Source organism: Python bivittatus, unplaced genomic scaffold (genome assembly GCF_059951505.1).
Source record: "Python bivittatus isolate LINGU-HERP-01145 unplaced genomic scaffold, Pbiv_v1 ctg000080_np1212, whole genome shotgun sequence".
Classification (NCBI taxonomy): Eukaryota; Metazoa; Chordata; class Lepidosauria; order Squamata; family Pythonidae; genus Python; species Python bivittatus.
The window spans coordinates 70,515,872-70,534,253 of record NW_028277035.1 but is presented as its reverse complement, the minus strand read 5'-3'; the positions used below and the strand labels follow the sequence as shown (position 1 = coordinate 70,534,253).

At 38.3% G+C, this 18,382-nt stretch overlaps 1 protein-coding gene across 4 annotated transcripts in view; it reads left to right on the top strand.

The window, feature by feature from the left end:
• Positions 1 to 18,382, top strand: part of ITPR1 (inositol 1,4,5-trisphosphate receptor type 1) — a 265,258-nt gene that overhangs the window by 179,524 nt on the left and 67,352 nt on the right. For all 4 annotated transcript variants that reach the window (XR_015794923.1, XR_015794924.1, XM_088134326.1 and 1 more), the window contains 4 exons: positions 10,323 to 10,503; positions 12,600 to 12,856; positions 16,542 to 16,742; positions 18,141 to 18,251. Coding sequence is in view for 2 of the 4 variants with exons in the window: in XM_088134326.1 (XP_087990452.1) it covers positions 10,323 to 10,503; positions 12,600 to 12,856; positions 16,542 to 16,742; positions 18,141 to 18,251 (750 nt within the window). In the remaining 2 variants the exon portion in view is untranslated. The remainder of the gene's footprint in view (positions 1 to 10,322; positions 10,504 to 12,599; positions 12,857 to 16,541; positions 16,743 to 18,140; positions 18,252 to 18,382) is intronic.

Below are 18,382 nucleotides of genomic sequence, written 5' to 3'. Positions count from 1 at the left end.
AATATAAAGCAGGCAGCTAATTAGCATTTTGGCTGAAGAGACCCATCTCATGCAAGACTTTTTCAGAAATCAAGTGGTACACATGGCCCATCTGACAGTCTTGATTGCTCCCACTGGAAGAAAACTAGTAACTCCAGCCTTTCTTTAGCAGCTCTAGATAGGCTTAGTCTTTTTTTAAAAAAAAAACATGTACAATATACAGTTCTGAGGACTGGCTTTGTAGCAACTTCAGTAATACTGAACTGTATGTTAGATTTACAGCCTCTAATTATGGGTTATCCACTGGTGCATCTGGTTATTTTAAAACCAGATTGTAAATCCTTGTCATAACTCTTAAGGAACAAAACAGAAATCCCTTAATAAGCTTCCTATTGGCTGTGAAAGCTGCTTTTCACCAATTCATTTCCACATACAGGATAGTAATAGAAGTTGAGTTAAATAGTAATATGGTAGCTCATCAGAAAGATGTGCCTAATAGTTTCAGGACAAGAGAAAGGCTGTCTAACGATCACCTAAAATATGTTCTTGTTGGCTTTGCAGTTGTCAGTCTAATACCTGATTGCAAGTGTAAAGACAAGCTTATCTTCAGTAAAAGTTAGAAGGAAGCTTAATAGATACTGATGAAGAAAGTATTCATATATATCCAAAGTGACTGGCTAAAAGTCATCAGAAATGCTAATATTCTACAGAAGAACTGTCCATCAAAGCTAACCAAGCTGAGAGCTTTTTTTTCCAGATCTGTTAAAAACACATATAGTGAATTTGTAAAGAAGGAATAGTTCTTACTATTGCTCTCATCCTGTGTTGTATGTGATGAATCAGTCTCTAAATACTGTGAAAAAATACTTTCTCAAAATTTATATTTCATACAAGTGTGGTTTTCTGCTCCAGTTGTAGGCCAGTATTGAGTGATTTGAATTCTTGTTATGTTATAAAGGAAAATGCAAGTGGCATCTGATAAAACAATGCTGCTTTGATCACATGGAGCTGGAAAGTGCTGATATTTCACTACCACCTCACTATTACTTATTGGCCCAGCCATAGTTGATATAAATGCAAGCTTTTTCGTAACATGGGGTTCTTCAATCATATTTGCAATATGAAAATGGCTCAGACTTTCTGTTGGTATTCCAAAGCTAATAGAATCAGACCCAATAAAAGGTAAAAGTTTAGCAAAGTATATTTCTTACTTTTTGGAACCAAGACCAAAAACTACTATTTATACCTCCAGTTGGAATTTGGTTTACCACTGCCAATGAATGCTTTCCATAAGGATAAATCTTTTATCAGCATTTAAATAAATTCATCTATAGCCTATATAGAATTCTAGCCACGGACTTGTAATATGAGCTTGAAACAAGCAGACCCAATGCAGTAGGGAATTTCTAATTACCAGTTTATGCAAATTTTCATGTTTCCTGTCTTCTTAGCAATATAAATAATTAATTATAATTACAGGGCAAACCTGGGTTAACACTGCCTGAGATAAATATGTTTCCAATACATATGAAAAATATGTATATTCACAGATATGAGCAAAACCTAATATGCCATCCCTAAGGCATCATTAATTCAGCTTTTTTTGATTTAGCACCTCATGTATGTTCTAGCAGGTCAGCAACATTGCTGTGTCACTCACAGTTTCATGCTGAGTTTCTACCATTTAAACAGCAGTTATCTGGTGTGCTGTGGAATTAAGACATCCATCAGTGAGGCATGCAGACTGCTATTCAATAATTCCCTGAGTCACAAAAGGACAGATGTGTTGTTTTAATTCAGTAACATGCTACCTATTGTCTGTACTGAATATGGGACACTTTATAAAAATGCATCATATATGTTCAAAATGAACCTTTTCAATTAATGAAGGAATTCCATTTTTTGAAATGTAAATAAAAGGACATAGAACTGAAAGACTATGAAGTTTACTAAAAAGCCTATCATGTTTTTGTTAGTTTTTGGCCATTATGCAAGTAGTTTAAAATTAATAAGGGTAATAGTAATGGCAGAAGAATTTTAAACCTAAGACTAATGAGAAATCATTCTCAGGGAATAAATTTGAACAACTTATCAGGCAACTTAAAAATAATATTAATTAATAATGTTGGCAGAATATTTCCTAAGAAAATCTAATGTAGTCATACTTATTCAAACCATGACAGGATTATTTAAAAGTAGTTAAGAAAGTCAAATTGTTGCAAGAAACTTTTGGAAAAATAATATTGGGAAAGGGCCAGGTAGAGTGTAAGACGTTTTTTTAAACAAAGTATACATTTTAGTATAATAGAAGGGGAAAATATGCATGAAATTATACTAACAATATCTATTTTAATTAAATGAAAGTGAAATGAGATAACATTTAATTTTAATTAAATGAAAGCAAAGTCAGATAAAATTTAATTTCTTGACAAGGCTCTTATTATTTGTTGGAGTCTGCCTGTGGCACACTCAAAGACTAAGTGTGGTCCTTGGTCCAGAAACAGTTGTTCAACTTTGGGGTAGAGACAGTAACAATCAAGATAAACAAACTACATGTATGCAGTTTGTGACTAATACTTTTTGTGAACTTTTCTGGCTACAGAAGAGTAATTAACTACCACTATTCAGATGGTTAAATGTAATTTAAATATTACCATATATACTCACGTATTAGCCCATCTGTGGATAAGCTGACCCTTGAATTTTTAACCAAGATACCATAAAAAAAATGTACCACCCATGGATAAGCCAATCCTCAACATTTTTGTATGTTTTAATTTTCACAATTTGCTTATCCGTGGGTGGCACATTTTTCGTGGTACTTTGGTTAAAAATTTGAGGGTTGGCTTATCTGTGGATGGGCTTATACAAGAATAATACAGGATATACAGGTAGTTTTAAAAAGCTGAGGGAAAAACCTACTGTATATGTTCAGTGATAAGCCCATTCGCAGATAAGACGAACCCAATTTTTGCGGTGTATTGTGGCAACGAAAATTCTTGGCTTATCTGCAAGTATATACAGTATTTAGAAATTTATAGAGTATCAAAAATGAATATGCTCTGGGAATATGTGCTTAAACTGAATTCTGATTTAGCAATGCCCAGCATTTGTGAAAGATTCATAACAGCTTGCTGTGAATCATAGTAAATGATCTGATTGTGAAACCAAATTTTGCCCGATACATGAGAGATGTTAAAGCTTCTAGAAGGAAATAGAGGCACGTGACATTGTGATCGTGACAAAAAAGAAAGAAGCCTGGGTGAAAGCAATTCCCAGGAAAAGGGGTAAAGGGAAGAGAAGAAGAGAAAGTTATACTAGAGGGAGTTCCTAGTATGGATAAGAATAGGATTGTGTTAATACTGGGAAAGGAAAGAGAGATGGGAGCTATTCATGTACAATATGTGGCAGGTGACATGGGAGTTCACATGAGCTGCTTACATGACCTCCGGTAGAAGGCCATTTCAAGATGCTGCAACTAGAGAAGGGCAGTTGGATGAGCACTGTTCCTTGGCAAAACTGACATCAGTTTCATGGTAAGGATTTCTCAGAGTGTTGTTTCTCAGAGGTTTTCAAGCATATCCAAACATCTGGTATAGTCTATGAGGTGGCACAAATTAGGCTGATGCATGTGGAGAATGACTTCCTGTTTTAGCCAGTGCTGCTGCCCTACCCAAGCTGCTTGAAAGTCAGGACATTGTTTTAAACGTATTTGTGGGAGTGTAGAGGGAGACTGCTAGTTGTGTGTTTAAAAATGCCCTGAGGGACAGTCTGCTTGGATCGGAGGTAGAGTTACCATTGCTCTGCCAATTTGAATTGCTGATAATGATAATTCTCACATATCAAGCAGTCTAGATAGGCAAGACTCTGCCTATCAGTTGTTGTAAAACTGCTAACTCATGCAGATACAGAACCTATGTAATGCCTGACTGGTACTTTGTGATGCTGGTCAGGCATCATAGCAGCAGGTGCCCACTCCTGATCTCTCCTGCTGCTGAAGTCAAAATGGCCATGAGGGAAGTCAGCAGTGACCAGAGCAGATGGAGTACAGTGGATGGAGCACCCAGAAGCAGCCAGCCCCTGCCAAGTCCTTACACAGCCCCTGTAAAGGGTAAAGCTCCACAAATGTTGTACATAACAGAGCATATGTTGAGAGAAGACAGAAACCTTCCTTCAAGACTAGATCAGTTAAATATAACATAGGTGGTTTCAGCTACAGGCTGGATGAGATGAAGGCAGTGTCAGGAGAAAGCTTCCTTAAAAAGCAGTTACTGAGACATCTTTGTACTGCATTTAGGGAGATCTGTGGAGGAGCCTTCAATGAGAGTACCCTAATTAATTATTTGCCAGCTGCAAAGGGATGCTTCGTGAGTAACATTTAAAAACAATCCAAATTCAGTCCCACAGTATTGTTGCCTGGTACAGAGAAACCTATTTACATTGTCAGTGTGAACCTTGTCCATAATGGGAATGTTAACATTCCCCTCAACAGATATTATAGCATAATATTTTCTTCTTTCAGGGCTCAGGAGCTAAACATTCCTCAACAGATATTGTAACAGGATCTTTCCTTCTGTCAAGACTCAGGAGCTATAAATTGTTTTCTTTCATCTGACCTTGCTACTCTAGGCAACTTACTTCATTAAGTATTCTTTCTGCTTTCAGAGTAACCAGAAGAGACCAGGAAGATAGCAGCTATCATCCCCCATAGTTGACATTTAATGAGTTTTACACTGAGTAGTGCTTTAAGTTTCTTCTTCAGTTTATCTCATCTGTCCTAAAAGAAACTCCACTACTTGGTGTATGTTTTACTATTAAACTTTGCCAGCATTCTATGAAAAGCTTTTGTCTTTATAATAGCATTTTTGTGTAAATCGCTTTGAGATACCTGCTTTGTATCTCCTATCCTAACAAAGACTTTATGATCTAGCATATTATCAGCTGATGAATGATTATCTTCTTATGTTCTTCATCTATTGAAACTATTTAAACCCTTCTTAATGATTAGAAGAATAACACAACATTGCCTTTTTGCAATGTGAAGGTATTTTAGCTGTTTTAAGACACAAATTAAGGATTTGTAGAAAATACTACATTTTAGTAACTGTAGGCCTAGCACATTTGTAGAAGTGATTGTAGGTGAATTATATACAGATTTTATTTTGACAGATAAAATCTAATAGGGAACACTAGAATGACTTTATAATCTTACTGGGTGTAAGAATCTAAACTATCACTTTCCACACTTTATGCATTGTGTTGTTGTTCAGTCGTTAAGTCGTGTCTGACTCTTTGTGACCCCATGAACCATATCGCGCCAGGCCTTCCTGTCCTTCACTGCCTGCCTGAATTTGCTCAGTTTCATGCTCATTGCTTCAGTGATGCTGTCTAACCATCTCATCCTCTGCCGTCCTCTTCTCCTTTTGCCTTCAATCTTTCCCAGCATCAGGGTCTTTTCCAAAGAGTCCTCTCTTTGCATTAGGTGACCAAAGTATCTGAGCTTGAGCTTCATTATCAATCCTTTCAATGAGCAGTCAGGGTTGATTTCCTTTAAGACTGACTGGTTTGACCTCCTAGCAGACCAGGGGACTCTTAAGAGTCTCCTCCAGCACCACAGTTCAAAGGCATCAATTCTTCGGCGCTCAGCCTTCTTTATGGTCCAGCTCTCACAGCCATACATTACTACTGGAAAAACCATAGCTTTGACTATGCGGATCTTTATCGGCAAGGTGATGTTTCTGCTTTTTAATATGCTATCTACGTTTGCCATAGCTTTCCTCCCAAGGAACAAGCGTCTTTTAATTTCATGGCTGAATTCTCCGTTTGCGGTGATCTTGGGGCCCAAATAAATGAAGTCTGTTACTGCTTCTATTTCTACCCCTTTTATTTGCCAGGAATTGATGGGTCCAGATGCCATGATCTTAGTTTTTTTAATGTTGAGTTTCAAGCCAGCTTTTGCACTGTCCTCTTTCACCCTCATCAAGAGGCTCTTTAGTTCTTCTTCACTTTCTGCCATGAGGGTGATATCGTCCGCATATCTGAGGTTGTTGATGATTCTCCCTGCAATCTTAATTCCGGCTTGTGATTCTTCCAGCCTGGCATTTCTCATGATGTACTCTGCATATAGGTTAAATAAGCAGGGTGACAGTATACAGCCTTGTCGTACTCCTTTCCCTATTTTGAACCAATCGGTTGTTCCATGACCGGTTCTAACTGTTGCTTCTTGGCCCGCATACAGATTTCTCAGGAGACAGGTAAGATGGTCTGGTACCCCCATCTCTTCAAGAATTTGCCACAGTTTGTTGTGATCCACACAATCAAAGGCTTTTGGATAGTCAATGAAGCAGAAGTAGATGTTTTTCTGGAACTCTCGTGCTTTCTCCATGATCCAGCGAATGTTAGCAATTTGATCTCTAGTTCCTCTGCCTCTTCGAAACCCAGCTTGTACATCCGGTAGTTCTCGGTTCACATACTGCTGAAGCCTAGCTTGTAGGATTTTGAGCATAACCTTGCTAGCATGTGAAATGAGTGCAATTGTGCGATAGTTTGAGCATTCTTTGGTATTGCCCTTCTTTGGAATTGGAACGTAAACTGACCTTTTCCAATCCCGTGGCCACTGTTGCGTTTTCCAAACACTGCATTGTGGCTTTACTCAATTTATACAGTCTTGTTTAGTCTTGCAAATGTTTTTTTTTTTTTTAAATAATACATGAACTAAATGCATGGTAAATATTGTAAAGGAAACAGATTCTTGGGCCTTGTGCATTACAAACATTTTATTTTTTCCTTTTGTTCTTTCAGTAGCCATTACATACATTTTCCTACAAGCTAGCTCAAGAGAGACCATTCTGACAGATACTTACTTACGCTCATGATAAAGAAAATCTCAAGATAAAGAAATCCTAAAAACTGACAAGATTAACATTTTTGTTTGTAAATATCCCTGATACTACTGTTAAAACACCTAGATAAGGTTAGTAGGTTATACAGTTATGGTTCTGAAAAACAAATTCTATGTTTATATATTTTACTTAAGAAATAACTTGTGTACAAAAAGAGTTTCCTCCTTGCATTAAGAGACAATGGCCTACTAGGAAACACTGATGTTACAATATGCCTTTTCAAAAACTTTAGAACTTGCGTGCACATCATCAAATTTTCTATACTATTGCCATCCTCCTTCTTTGAACTACAGATTTCATCTTTGCCAGTTGAAATATTCTGAGTTATATCACATGGGTTATTGGATTGTGTCCCCCATGTGATTATTTTTTCCATTATTTGGCTTATAAGCAAAAGGTGACGTTAGGCATATATGAATACAAATGCTTCTCTCCTTCCCAAGCAATCCATAAAATGACTACACATTGGTTTGCTATAATGTCCTGACAATCAATCTCTTAGATGAGTAGAGTCAGGAAGCTGTATTGCAAAGAAATTCATTGGCTTTATTTAAAATAATTGTGAGTAGTTGGGTCATTCTATATAAAACCTTCTTTGAATTAAGTTCAGCTGCTTGTGACTTCATGGATAGTCCAAGCAGCTGAATGTAGTTTTCTCGGCAACAAGATGTAAATAGTTTGCTATTTCTGTGTGTTTGGACTTTCCAATATAGCCTTTTGCCCTGTTAATTCTCTTTAGTCTCCTGTGCAAGACTAGCTATGTCTGGCCCTGTTCTGCTTTTCAAGATTAGCCAAGTTCAATTAGGCCTGGCATGTTTTTATTTATTTTTTTTAACACATGGTCAAACCCAGGTTACTATTGACTTTTTTTAGCTATCTAAATAATGCCAGTGCATTGTTTTCTGATTGATCAAATAAGTACACCCAAATGCTTCAAGATAATAATTCTTAAATATTCATTTGTTTCATTTTTGCTGTCTATTAAATAATCTCTGTCACATTGAAGCCGGTGCTGGGCAGAAACAAGCGGATGCACTGTCGAGCAGGGAAAGACATAATATGTAAATTAATTTTGAAAGAGATTTTCAGCTGTCGAACCCTTTTATGAAGTTAGAGTAGGTTAGAGTAGCCTTCCAGAATCTTTTGTCTTCCAAATGAATTGGACTTAAGCTCCATTGTCCTGAACTAGCATTGTTAAAGTCTGTGGGCTAAAGGTGGAAGATTAACCATCTTTCTGGACTGGGAAAGTCTTGGGAATCTCTCTCTTTTCAGCTGTGAGCTGTGGGAAACATATCTGGGAGAAAGGAATAATGCAGTTGGAGAAGATGAGGTTCATGATATGTGGTCCCCATGTGGATTATATCAGCTAGATGCCTAATGGAAAGGCTTTGAACCAGTCACTCTCTCTCAGCCCACGAATCAGGCTTGGGCAACAAGCTGGTCGATCAATTCCTGTGACAACCAATGGATCAACATTCGGTTGATCTGGAAAAAAAAGTGGACCCTGCAGCTATGGAAAAAACTCTAGGAAGAAAAAAAAAATGCTTAATGGAAATGATGCTACAGAGATTTCCATGTCATTTTGCCACTAACATTGCTTGGAAGAATAAGCAAAGTCCATTCTGGAGACAGCTTTATGTCTCTGAGGATCCATTGCCAGAACCACCTTTCTCTCTTCAATTTGTTTTTTCAGTAAATTTGATTTGTGTCATAGGAGAAGTGGTTGCAACATTATCCACAGAAGAATGCTAACTTTGTAATTCTCCACATAAGGTGACCTACTTGCTCCTTTTCTGATTTATGTAATACTATCCCTGGCTGTTTGGTGTCTTCATCCATGTGCTCTCTGCTGTGTACTTTACAGAGTTATATGAAGGTAGTGTTTAATTTTGTTCTCTACACTACAAGGCACATACGCTAAATGATCTATCCAGCTCAATGGGAAGAACATCCATACCATCAACACTGCTGGTATAGTGAGCTGGCCAAAGGAGGACATGGAGGCTGCCAATGTGAAGACCTGCAAGCTTCTCACAATGTACAGAGGTTTCCACCCCAAGTCCAACACCCAGAGACTGTACCCCTGTCAGAAAGAGGGTGGGCAGGGTCTGGTGAATGTGAAAGCCACTGTCCTGGACAAAACCCAGAGCATCCAGGAGTACATCAGTAAGATGGCACCCAAAGATAAGTTGCCGAGAGAATGCCTAAGGCAGCAACAGACATGGAAGTTCAAGCAGAGGAAGTGCCATGGAAAGACAAGCCCCTGCATGGGATGTACCATCGACAGATAGTTGAGGTGGCTGTCCTTGGGAAATCCTGCCATTGGCTGGAAAGGGCTGGACTAAAAGACAGCACTGAGGCACTGATCAGCACAAGAACAGGTGCTAAGCACCAGATCCATAGAAGCAGGGGTCTACCACACTAGACAGGACCCAAGGTGCAGATTGTGCAGAGAGGCCTCAGAGACAGTCCAACTCATAGTGGGAGGGTATAAGATGCAGGCAGGAACAGCATACACTGAACAGCACAATCAAGTAGCTGGCATTGTGTTCAGAAACATTTACGCAGTGTATGGGCTAGACCCTCCCAAGTCCAGATGGGAGATTCCACAGAAGGTTGTGGAGAATAACAGGGCTAAGATCCTGTGGGACTTCCAGATCCATTCAGACAGGCAGGGACTGGTCAATCAACCAGACATCATGGTAGTAGACAAGGACCAGAAGACAGTGGTAGTGATAGATGTAGCAGTGCCAAGTGACAGCAACATCAGGAAGGAGTATGAGAAGCTGGAGAAGTACCAGGGCCTGAAGGAGGAATTAGAGAGGTTGTGGAAAGTCAAGGCCAAAGTGGTCCCAGTGTGGTAGGAGCACTCAGGGCTGTGGCTCCAACAGATCCCAGGAACAACATCAGAGCTCTCTGTCCACAAGAGTGCAGTGCTGGGAACAGCTAAGATACTGCGCAGAACCTTCAGACTCCCAGGCCTCTGGTAGAAGACCCGAGATTGAGGAAGACACATACCACTCATAGTGGTGAGAGGGGACTTATTTTTTAACACACACACACACACACACATATACAAACACACATATACACACACCAGTTCTCAGCAGTTATAAATATATGACCCTATGCAAGCCCTCTTTTTAAATGACAAACCATGTTGAGGAAAAGCTTTTCCACAGCCACTGTTTTCTCCTTGTTCTGTTCTTACTTCAGAATTGGCAGTTGCTGAGTAGTTGGTTCATAATTCTAAATTGGCCATGAGGCTCTTAATTGCTTATCCATACAGTACTTATTTAGTAACATTGGAATACCTCAGTCAATGATTCTGGGGCTCACAGAGAGTCTATTTAGTTTTTTTAAAATATTATGTCTTTGATATTACAAATAATAATTTCTGTGTTTAAACTATCAGTTTTCTTGGGTTTTATTTTGCTATAGCACTCTTTTTTTTGTCGCTTAACGGAAGATAAGAAATCAGAAAAATTCTTCAAAGTTTTTTATGATCGTATGAAAGTTGCTCAGCAAGAAATCAAGGCCACAGTCACAGTTAACACCAGTGATTTGGGAAATAAAAAGAAAGATGATGACTCTGACAGAGAGGTTCCAGCAAGGAAAAGAGGTAAGTCTTTAGAGCTACAGTAGAGCATGGCCCTCTGAAAGTAAGTACTTCCTTGTGTGATTAAGTATTTTATTGATCCCATGATTCTGGTCCACAGCATGGAAAAGAGTGCTATCCTGCCATGACATCATCTTCCTTCCTCATCCTTATGGGATATGGCAATTACTGAAATGGTGACAGGTATTCTCAATGTTAGTATGCCAGTCAGCTTGAGTAGTTTGATGTGTTGCTTCATCTTTTCATTTAACATTCTTTGCTCTGCAGGCAGTAGGTCTAGAATTCTGTAACTAAAAGCAGACTTTCTCAATTCAGTCTAAAGATGAATTAAGGTGTACATTCAGAATTGAATCTTAAACTTTTCTACCACTTGGTGCTTTGTTCTGATGTGCAAGTATTTAATGGATCAGCACATATTGCCAGCAAGGATTAAATAAAAGAGGCTGTTCTTAATAATAGTATTAATTGTCAAGACTATGAACTGATGCACTAGGTGTTCATATACAATTTGTAAATACATATGGCAAGGACATATTTTTGGAGTGCGTAACACAGATATTTTTATGCTATATATTTTAAATAAAGATAAACATATGTACTAACTGTGGATCCAGTGGATAAAATAAGCACCATACTTATGAATCAGGAGTGGGGGTGAGATGGGAGGTCATCTTACATTTGCTGGCAAGCATAAATACCACTTGTGGAAACAAAGGAAAGACCAGGAGGTTCAGATCAGTGCAGATATCCCTGCTGAAAAGCCTGGATGCTTTTCAAGAGTGTGGTGAAGAATGCTGTTATATGCAGAGGAAGTCACTTAATTTTAAATGGGGTGCCTTATTTTAAAGGTGGTTGATTTTAATCAAACGTTCTACAGCCAATTAATATTATTTTCTTGGTCCAGGACCTGCCCTGTTTTGTAATGTGGCTTCTGGCAGATACAGACCTGGGAGGAGGGGGTACACACACAGACACACACACAGGTTCTCACCTCCACGTATTTATTGGGGAGCAGGAAATCTCCAGGAATGGTTCCAGATGGTTGATAAAGTGGGAAAGCCAGACATTTCACTCAATTTTTGTCAATATTTTTCTGCTATGCTGTTTTGGAGGATTTATCTTAAATTTGGGGTGGTTTTTCTTCCTAGTAAATAGTTAAGGCATCAGTGGGGAAGCAAGAAGGCATGGTAGTCTCTTCTTTTGACAACCTGAAGCCCTGTCCGAACAGAAGTTGGATTTTTATTAGTTAAGCAATAAAAATGACAGCATGACAATGAGCTGCATCCACAGTTGGTCTTATTTAGAATGGTGGTTGCTGTTTCTACCATTTATCCCACTTGGCTGCAGGGTCTGCTTTTTCTCCATTGCAGTCACTTCAGTTGGCACAGTAAAGGAATTTTAGTTTTAAGTTGGCTTTTTCAAAACCTGATGCTAATTAAGGCTGAGAGGAAGCAACTGACCTAACGTCATCTGGCTAGCTCCCATGTGTAAGGGAAGACTAGAACCTGGGTCTCCCTGGCCCTACTCTAGCACCTTAACCACTATGCTATGATGGCTGTTGCTTTGTCATATGTAAAGTATGCTCATTTAAATCAGTGTCTGTCTCAGCTTTCATTAATTCTGAGGAGTCTGCTCTAATCATGACTGAATCTGGATCCAGTCCAGTATGCTGAAGTCTAAAAAAAAGAAGGTGTTTCTGTTTATCCAAAGGAATTGTGCTTTACTTTCAATGAACAGAGAGAGAAAATTAGGACCAGATTAGTGTTTCATAAACTAGGTGTTTTTGTGGCAGTTTCTAGACCCCTGCCAGCAAGTGTCTTTTAAAATAACTAAACATGATCTACTAAAACTGTTAACTACTGTATTTATGTTTATTTAATCTACAAAAAAATATCTTTTTGAGGCTATTTCTGTGTCTTGCTAAGAAGTGAGATGAGTAAGGCTGGCTTGTTAAACTTATTATACTAATCTAGATTCTTTTACTACAAAAAGGCAAAATACTCAATGGCCAATGTGTAAAGCTTTCTGGAAATGGTGAAGAGATCGGCTTGGGGACTGCGTTATTATTTGCTAATGAGATTTTCCATTGTGCATTATAGCATTAAGGGAACCCCTGACCCAAATAACAGAGGAAGTGAGAGATCAGTTGGTTGAGGCCTCTGCTGCTACAAGGAAAGCATTTAACACCTACAGAAGAGAAGCTGATCCTGATGATCATTATTCAGCTGGAGAAGGAACACAGTCTGTGGCAGATAAAAACAAAGATGAGCTGGAGATGAGTCCTGTTATCACAATAATGCAGCCCATTTTACGTTTCTTGCAGTTGCTGTGTGAAAACCACAATCGGGATTTACAGGTACATTAGCTCTCTTGTCACCTGTGTAACACTCATGGGCCCCAGTGTGCCTGGCAACACCTTCCCTGGCCTGATCTGAGTTTTAAAAGATTTTAATCAATTAATTAGATGAGAAGCCAGCAAGTTGCCAAACCTAGCACCAGCCTCAAACATCGTTATTGGGGTGGGTAGATGGATGGATGGATGGATGGATGGATGGATGGATGGATGGATGGATGGATGGATGGATAGATAGATAGATAGATAGATAGATAGATAGATAGATAGATAGATAGATAGATAGATAGATAGATAGATAGATTGACTGAAATAGTCAAGAACATTTGTGGGGGGTGGAGGTGGGGGTAAAAACGTTCTCACCAATTTAATTTCTAGTAAACAGGTGTTTTGGGATTAGCTAAACACTCCACAGCAACCATATTTTAAGAACATCCATGACATGCTCTCAAATTTCAAGTGTGCCTAGCAACCCAGAAGGTGGGAACCCCTGGGGTACCTAAGAGCATGTCTAACCATGCTGTCTTCTCAGAAGAGAGTTGGGTTACTTAAACTGAGAACCTGCAATAATTTGTTAGTTTTTCCTTCAGCACAAGAAGTTTTGTTTCCTGAAGCAAAGCAATGCTACTCTTCTTCACTATCATGATCAGCACTGTAAGAAGCATTGCTGCCCCACTCAGACCTCTATTCTTGCTTTTATTCATCTCCCCAACTTTCTCTGTCTCCCCCTGGTTGATGCCTTGCTATGTGGAAGAGCTTATCCTAACACTTATGGATGTATTATTAAACGGAAAGCCCAACTCACTGAGCAGCAAAGTGATTATCTTACAGAATCTGTAAGAAATTGAAATTGAAGTTGTGTGATAACAGATTTTGTTCATCTTGGTTCCCTTGTGGAAACTTGGAAGCCTATTGGGGCTGCAAAATAAGGCAGGGAGTGCAAGCAATCTGCAGCCCATAGCTTGTCCAGCTCTGAGCTGGAGTATTTCATCTTAGACCTTAGTGTTATGTATGAGAAGATTATTTGGACATTTTGATATGAAACCCCAAACCATCTGAAAACTATATTTTCTTTTCTTTTTTAAAGATTAGTCTGACATACATTCCCTGGTGATCTGTTTTAGGACTTTTCCAGTTTGAAACTGTTTGACACCAGTATATAACTGGCTAGAAATGAAGTGGGTTCAAGAAATCCCTTTCCAGATTTCAACCTCTTCCTCTGCTTTGGCCATAGCAATGGTCTATTCTGTCTTGACTTTGTTTACTACAGCCCCAGACTGTGGACTCTCCTCTCTTTATCCAGTTATTTTCCTTTCTGTGGGTGGGTATTTGAGGATATGTGGTTTCTATTGATAAACCTCTTGAATGATTCCATTGACTCCCACTCATACTTAACACCTTCCTACAGTAGTAGATCAATAAGGGAAAAGAAACACCACAATTTTATCATTTTCTCTGTCACTTGGACTAGAAGGAGAAACAGGCAGAACATTTGGGTCCATGACTCCACCAGAGAACTCATAAAGAAAGGTCTCAGCTGTTCAACATTCTATCAGTGAACCGGTTCAAAAAAAAAACTTATCCTTTTACCCTTTCATTGATGATTTTTTTAAAAAAAAAGTAAAAGTCCAAGCTTTTTTGCTTCATCAGTAATTAGGCATTGTTGAATTTTATATTTTATATTTAATAAAAATGTCAAGAGTTTTTAAAACATGCAACAGGAATACACGAATAACCCAACTGATACTTAGGGAAAAGCAGAGGAAATCTAGACTTTCCTGATAGTATCCCATCTTCCTCTCCATCATCATCATCATCATCATCATCATCATCATCATCATCATCTATAGGTTTTCACAGGTGTTATTTTACGGTAAAAGAGAGATTGTAATAAGCCTCTGTTTTACAAAAAAAAATACAAGTATAATATAAAAATGTTTTAAAAAGTATTGAAAACTAATATACTAGCTTATATCTTGTGCATAAAATTGATTTTTTTTTCACAGAAATCAAATCTAAAGCAAAATAAATATGTATTTTTAAGACATGCAAGACCAAACTTGGCTAGCCACAATCAGCTTGTTGATTCCCAGGTTTCATTGAGATTACTCACCTTGACCTCAGTCCATGAAAAATAAATTGGGTTGGTTAAAAAACAAACAGAAGGGAAAGAGAAAGAGAGAGAAATACACACACACAGACAAATAAAGGGGAACTTTATATATTCTTAAGAGATGGTAAAAAGGGAAAACACTTCGTACCATTATTCCTTTGGATACAATCTAGAGCCTGGGATGTGATAACATAATAAATCTGTTCCATTTCCAATTCACTGACAAAAGTAATCAGTTGTTGGTGAAACTGGCCATCCTGCTGAAGCTGTTCTCAATAATTCCTCCACTTGAGTGTACCACTTGAGATGACAATATTAAGGAAAATTGAAGCCTTTGATTTAAAAAAAATTATATGTGCCTATAATTTTTTTTCTAGAGAAGTCAGCTCAGTAATGTGAGTTTCTATCTTCATGCTAAAATATATGCAGCAATTTGTCACACATTGGCTTTGGGGGAAGATATGAAGGATTTACTTATCAAACTGATGCTTTTTAGGTAGAACTGGAAAGTTGCTTTCATGACAACTGTCATGACACTATTCTGACAACGTAGAATTATTTGGGGGAATTATTTTTCAGTCACCTACTCTTTTAAGACGTATCCAACTTATGATATCAAATGTGATTTACAGCTTGAAAGCCAGTTATGACTTCTGCAACTGAGTGTGCATGAATTTGAGTTTGAATTGTAGTCAAAGACTGATTAATCAGCAGTTTGTAATATTATTTAAAATTATGTGACAATGTAGCATAAAGGAAGAATATATTGTTTTTGAGAAAGAAATCTTCACCAAAATATCACAGCTGAGAGAGCTGAACACATTTATCAAACTTGTGTGTGGCTACATTGCAGCTAGTAGCTGCAGAAAAGCATTGCTATGTGAATGTTTTAACACAACCTTGGGAAAGATTACTTGGCTGAGCCCAGTATTACCTCCTCCTTGCAACTGTCCCAATCATTTTTTTCTTGTCATCTCCTTTTGGGCTTCATCTGCACCACCATCTAGGGGAACAGTGGAAGGCAAATGGAAGCTGTTGTTTTTTGTTCTTTTTTCAGCTTGAAGCCTGAAAGAGAGCAAATGAACAGAAAGCAGGAAGAAGAACAAAGGATTTGTCTTGCAGTTTTCTAAGAACACTGACAAAGATGCTACCAATGGGGCAAACACGATTTAGCAAATATTGGGGAAAGAGATCAAGGAGGTTCTGGTGCCTACCCCCCCCCCCCCGCGCCGTGCAGAAAAAACATATGAGGAGCAGTTTCAGATCTCTGCAACCCTGCTCTTGATGTCTATTGTAGATATCCTTCTCAAAGTCCATGCTGCAGCAGAATAATTTCACGTTACTGTTTGGGTGTTCAAACACTGTGGGAAAGCCTATTCATACATACAACAGCATATACGGAGGACTTTTTTGCCCTGTGCCTAACTGCATGGGTTGATAGAAAAGTGTTTCCACTATAGATGCCAGCAAATAACATTCAATTTTGAAAATTGTATAAGAATAAACTCTGTGTTTTTTATGTTAAAAAATAAAATTCATACTTTTTTCTTCTCTTATTGCCATGCCCATCTCTAGAACTTCTTGCGTTGCCAGAACAACAAGACTAATTACAACCTAGTATGTGAGACATTACAATTTTTGGATTGTATTTGTGGAAGCACAACTGGAGGACTTGGACTTCTTGGGTTGTACATTAATGAGAAAAATGTAGCATTGATCAACCAGACTCTGGAAAGTTTGACAGAGTACTGCCAGGGACCATGTCATGAAAATCAGGTATTGCAGTTGGGGCAAACTGGAGACATGGCATAATTTGCAAATTGAGAGTCTGATTTGAATCCTGAGAATTCCTGTTAATGTTTTGGAATTTTTAAGTTTCATCTCACCCATGGTATTATGAAGAAAAAAATATGCATGTGGTTTTATGGATGTATAGTGTCAGTGGAGGCCCACCCACACTGAGGAATATGGCAGTGTTTGAAAGGTATGAATGGCTAGCATAGCCATAAGGGACAGGAGAATTATAGGCAAGCCTTGTTATACCATTATGGCCAAATTACAAATCCCTTTTGTGTCTGTGTGTGCACATGTGTACGCCTTCAAATCAACCTTGACTCTTGGCAACTGCTTGGACAAGTCCCTGCAGTTTTTTTGGCAACATTTTTGGAAGTGGTTTGCTTTTGTTCTCTTCTTCCTAGGGCTGAGAGAGTGTGACTGGCCCAAAATCATCTAGCTGCCTTCATGCCTAAGGTAGAATTAGAACTCACAGCCTCTGGGTTTCTAGCTTGGTGCCTTTAACCACTACATCAATCTGGCTCTTACAAATTTCATTGGGTACTGCTTTTCAGAAGTTCAAAATGACCACATAATTATTTTGTTATAGATAGTCATACACATATGCACACATGCATATTGACATCTACAACAATTATTTAGAAATGTTACTATAACACCACTACATATGCTGAATTGTGGCTCAGGTGCCTGTTTTGTTGAAGTTCCCCAGTCTTTCTCCAAGAATATTTCAGGCTGCATTCTTCTCTGTTTTATGGTAAAAAAGTGACATCAAATAAATCTGTGATTACATTTATATTATCCCTTGAGTAAGCTAACAGCTTCCAAACTATTGCACAAACTGTTGAAAGCAACAGTAAAAATTCAAATGCTGTAATAAAAATGTGAGATCAAAATGTTAAAACATGAAATGAAAATTATCCTTGATCTATCCAGTTCTCCAATATGTTTTTTTTCACTGCAAGGTACTATAGCAATGTTTTCCAACCTTGGCAACTTCCAGATGTGTGGATTTCACCTCCGAGAATTTCCCAGCCATTGCTAACAATTCTGAGAGTTGGTCCACATATTTCATAGCTGAAATAATTAGGAAACACTAGCCTATGGAAGAGTCTTTTACATCTGTAAATTAATGGAACAGGAATAAAGTAATATATTATGGCATGTATATGTTGCGGTAGTCCCATTTTCTTCCAGCTGCTCTTTCTATAAGTGGGGAAAAGAACAATTATAAAAGTGGCAGCCAGTGGGCAGGGGATGAGAAGAACTTTCCCTCCTATTTTTGCACAATGACCTATGGATTATTTTTATAAAGTAATCACACCGTATACTGCTGTTAACTATTTGTTATCTTTTTCCACTACCCCACCTGTCACACAGAACTGCATTGCTACTCATGAGTCCAATGGTATTGATATAATTACAGCATTAATTCTCAATGACATCAACCCCCTGGGAAAAAAGAGGATGGATCTTGTATTAGAACTGAAGGCAAGTAGATACTTTAACAATGAAAATGGTCAATATCATAATAGCAAAGCAAACATTTCTGTTTAGAATGGTCTTGCAAGCTCTCAGTATCCCAAGAAGTTCATTGAGTGCCTGGGGCAAGGTAGCATGTA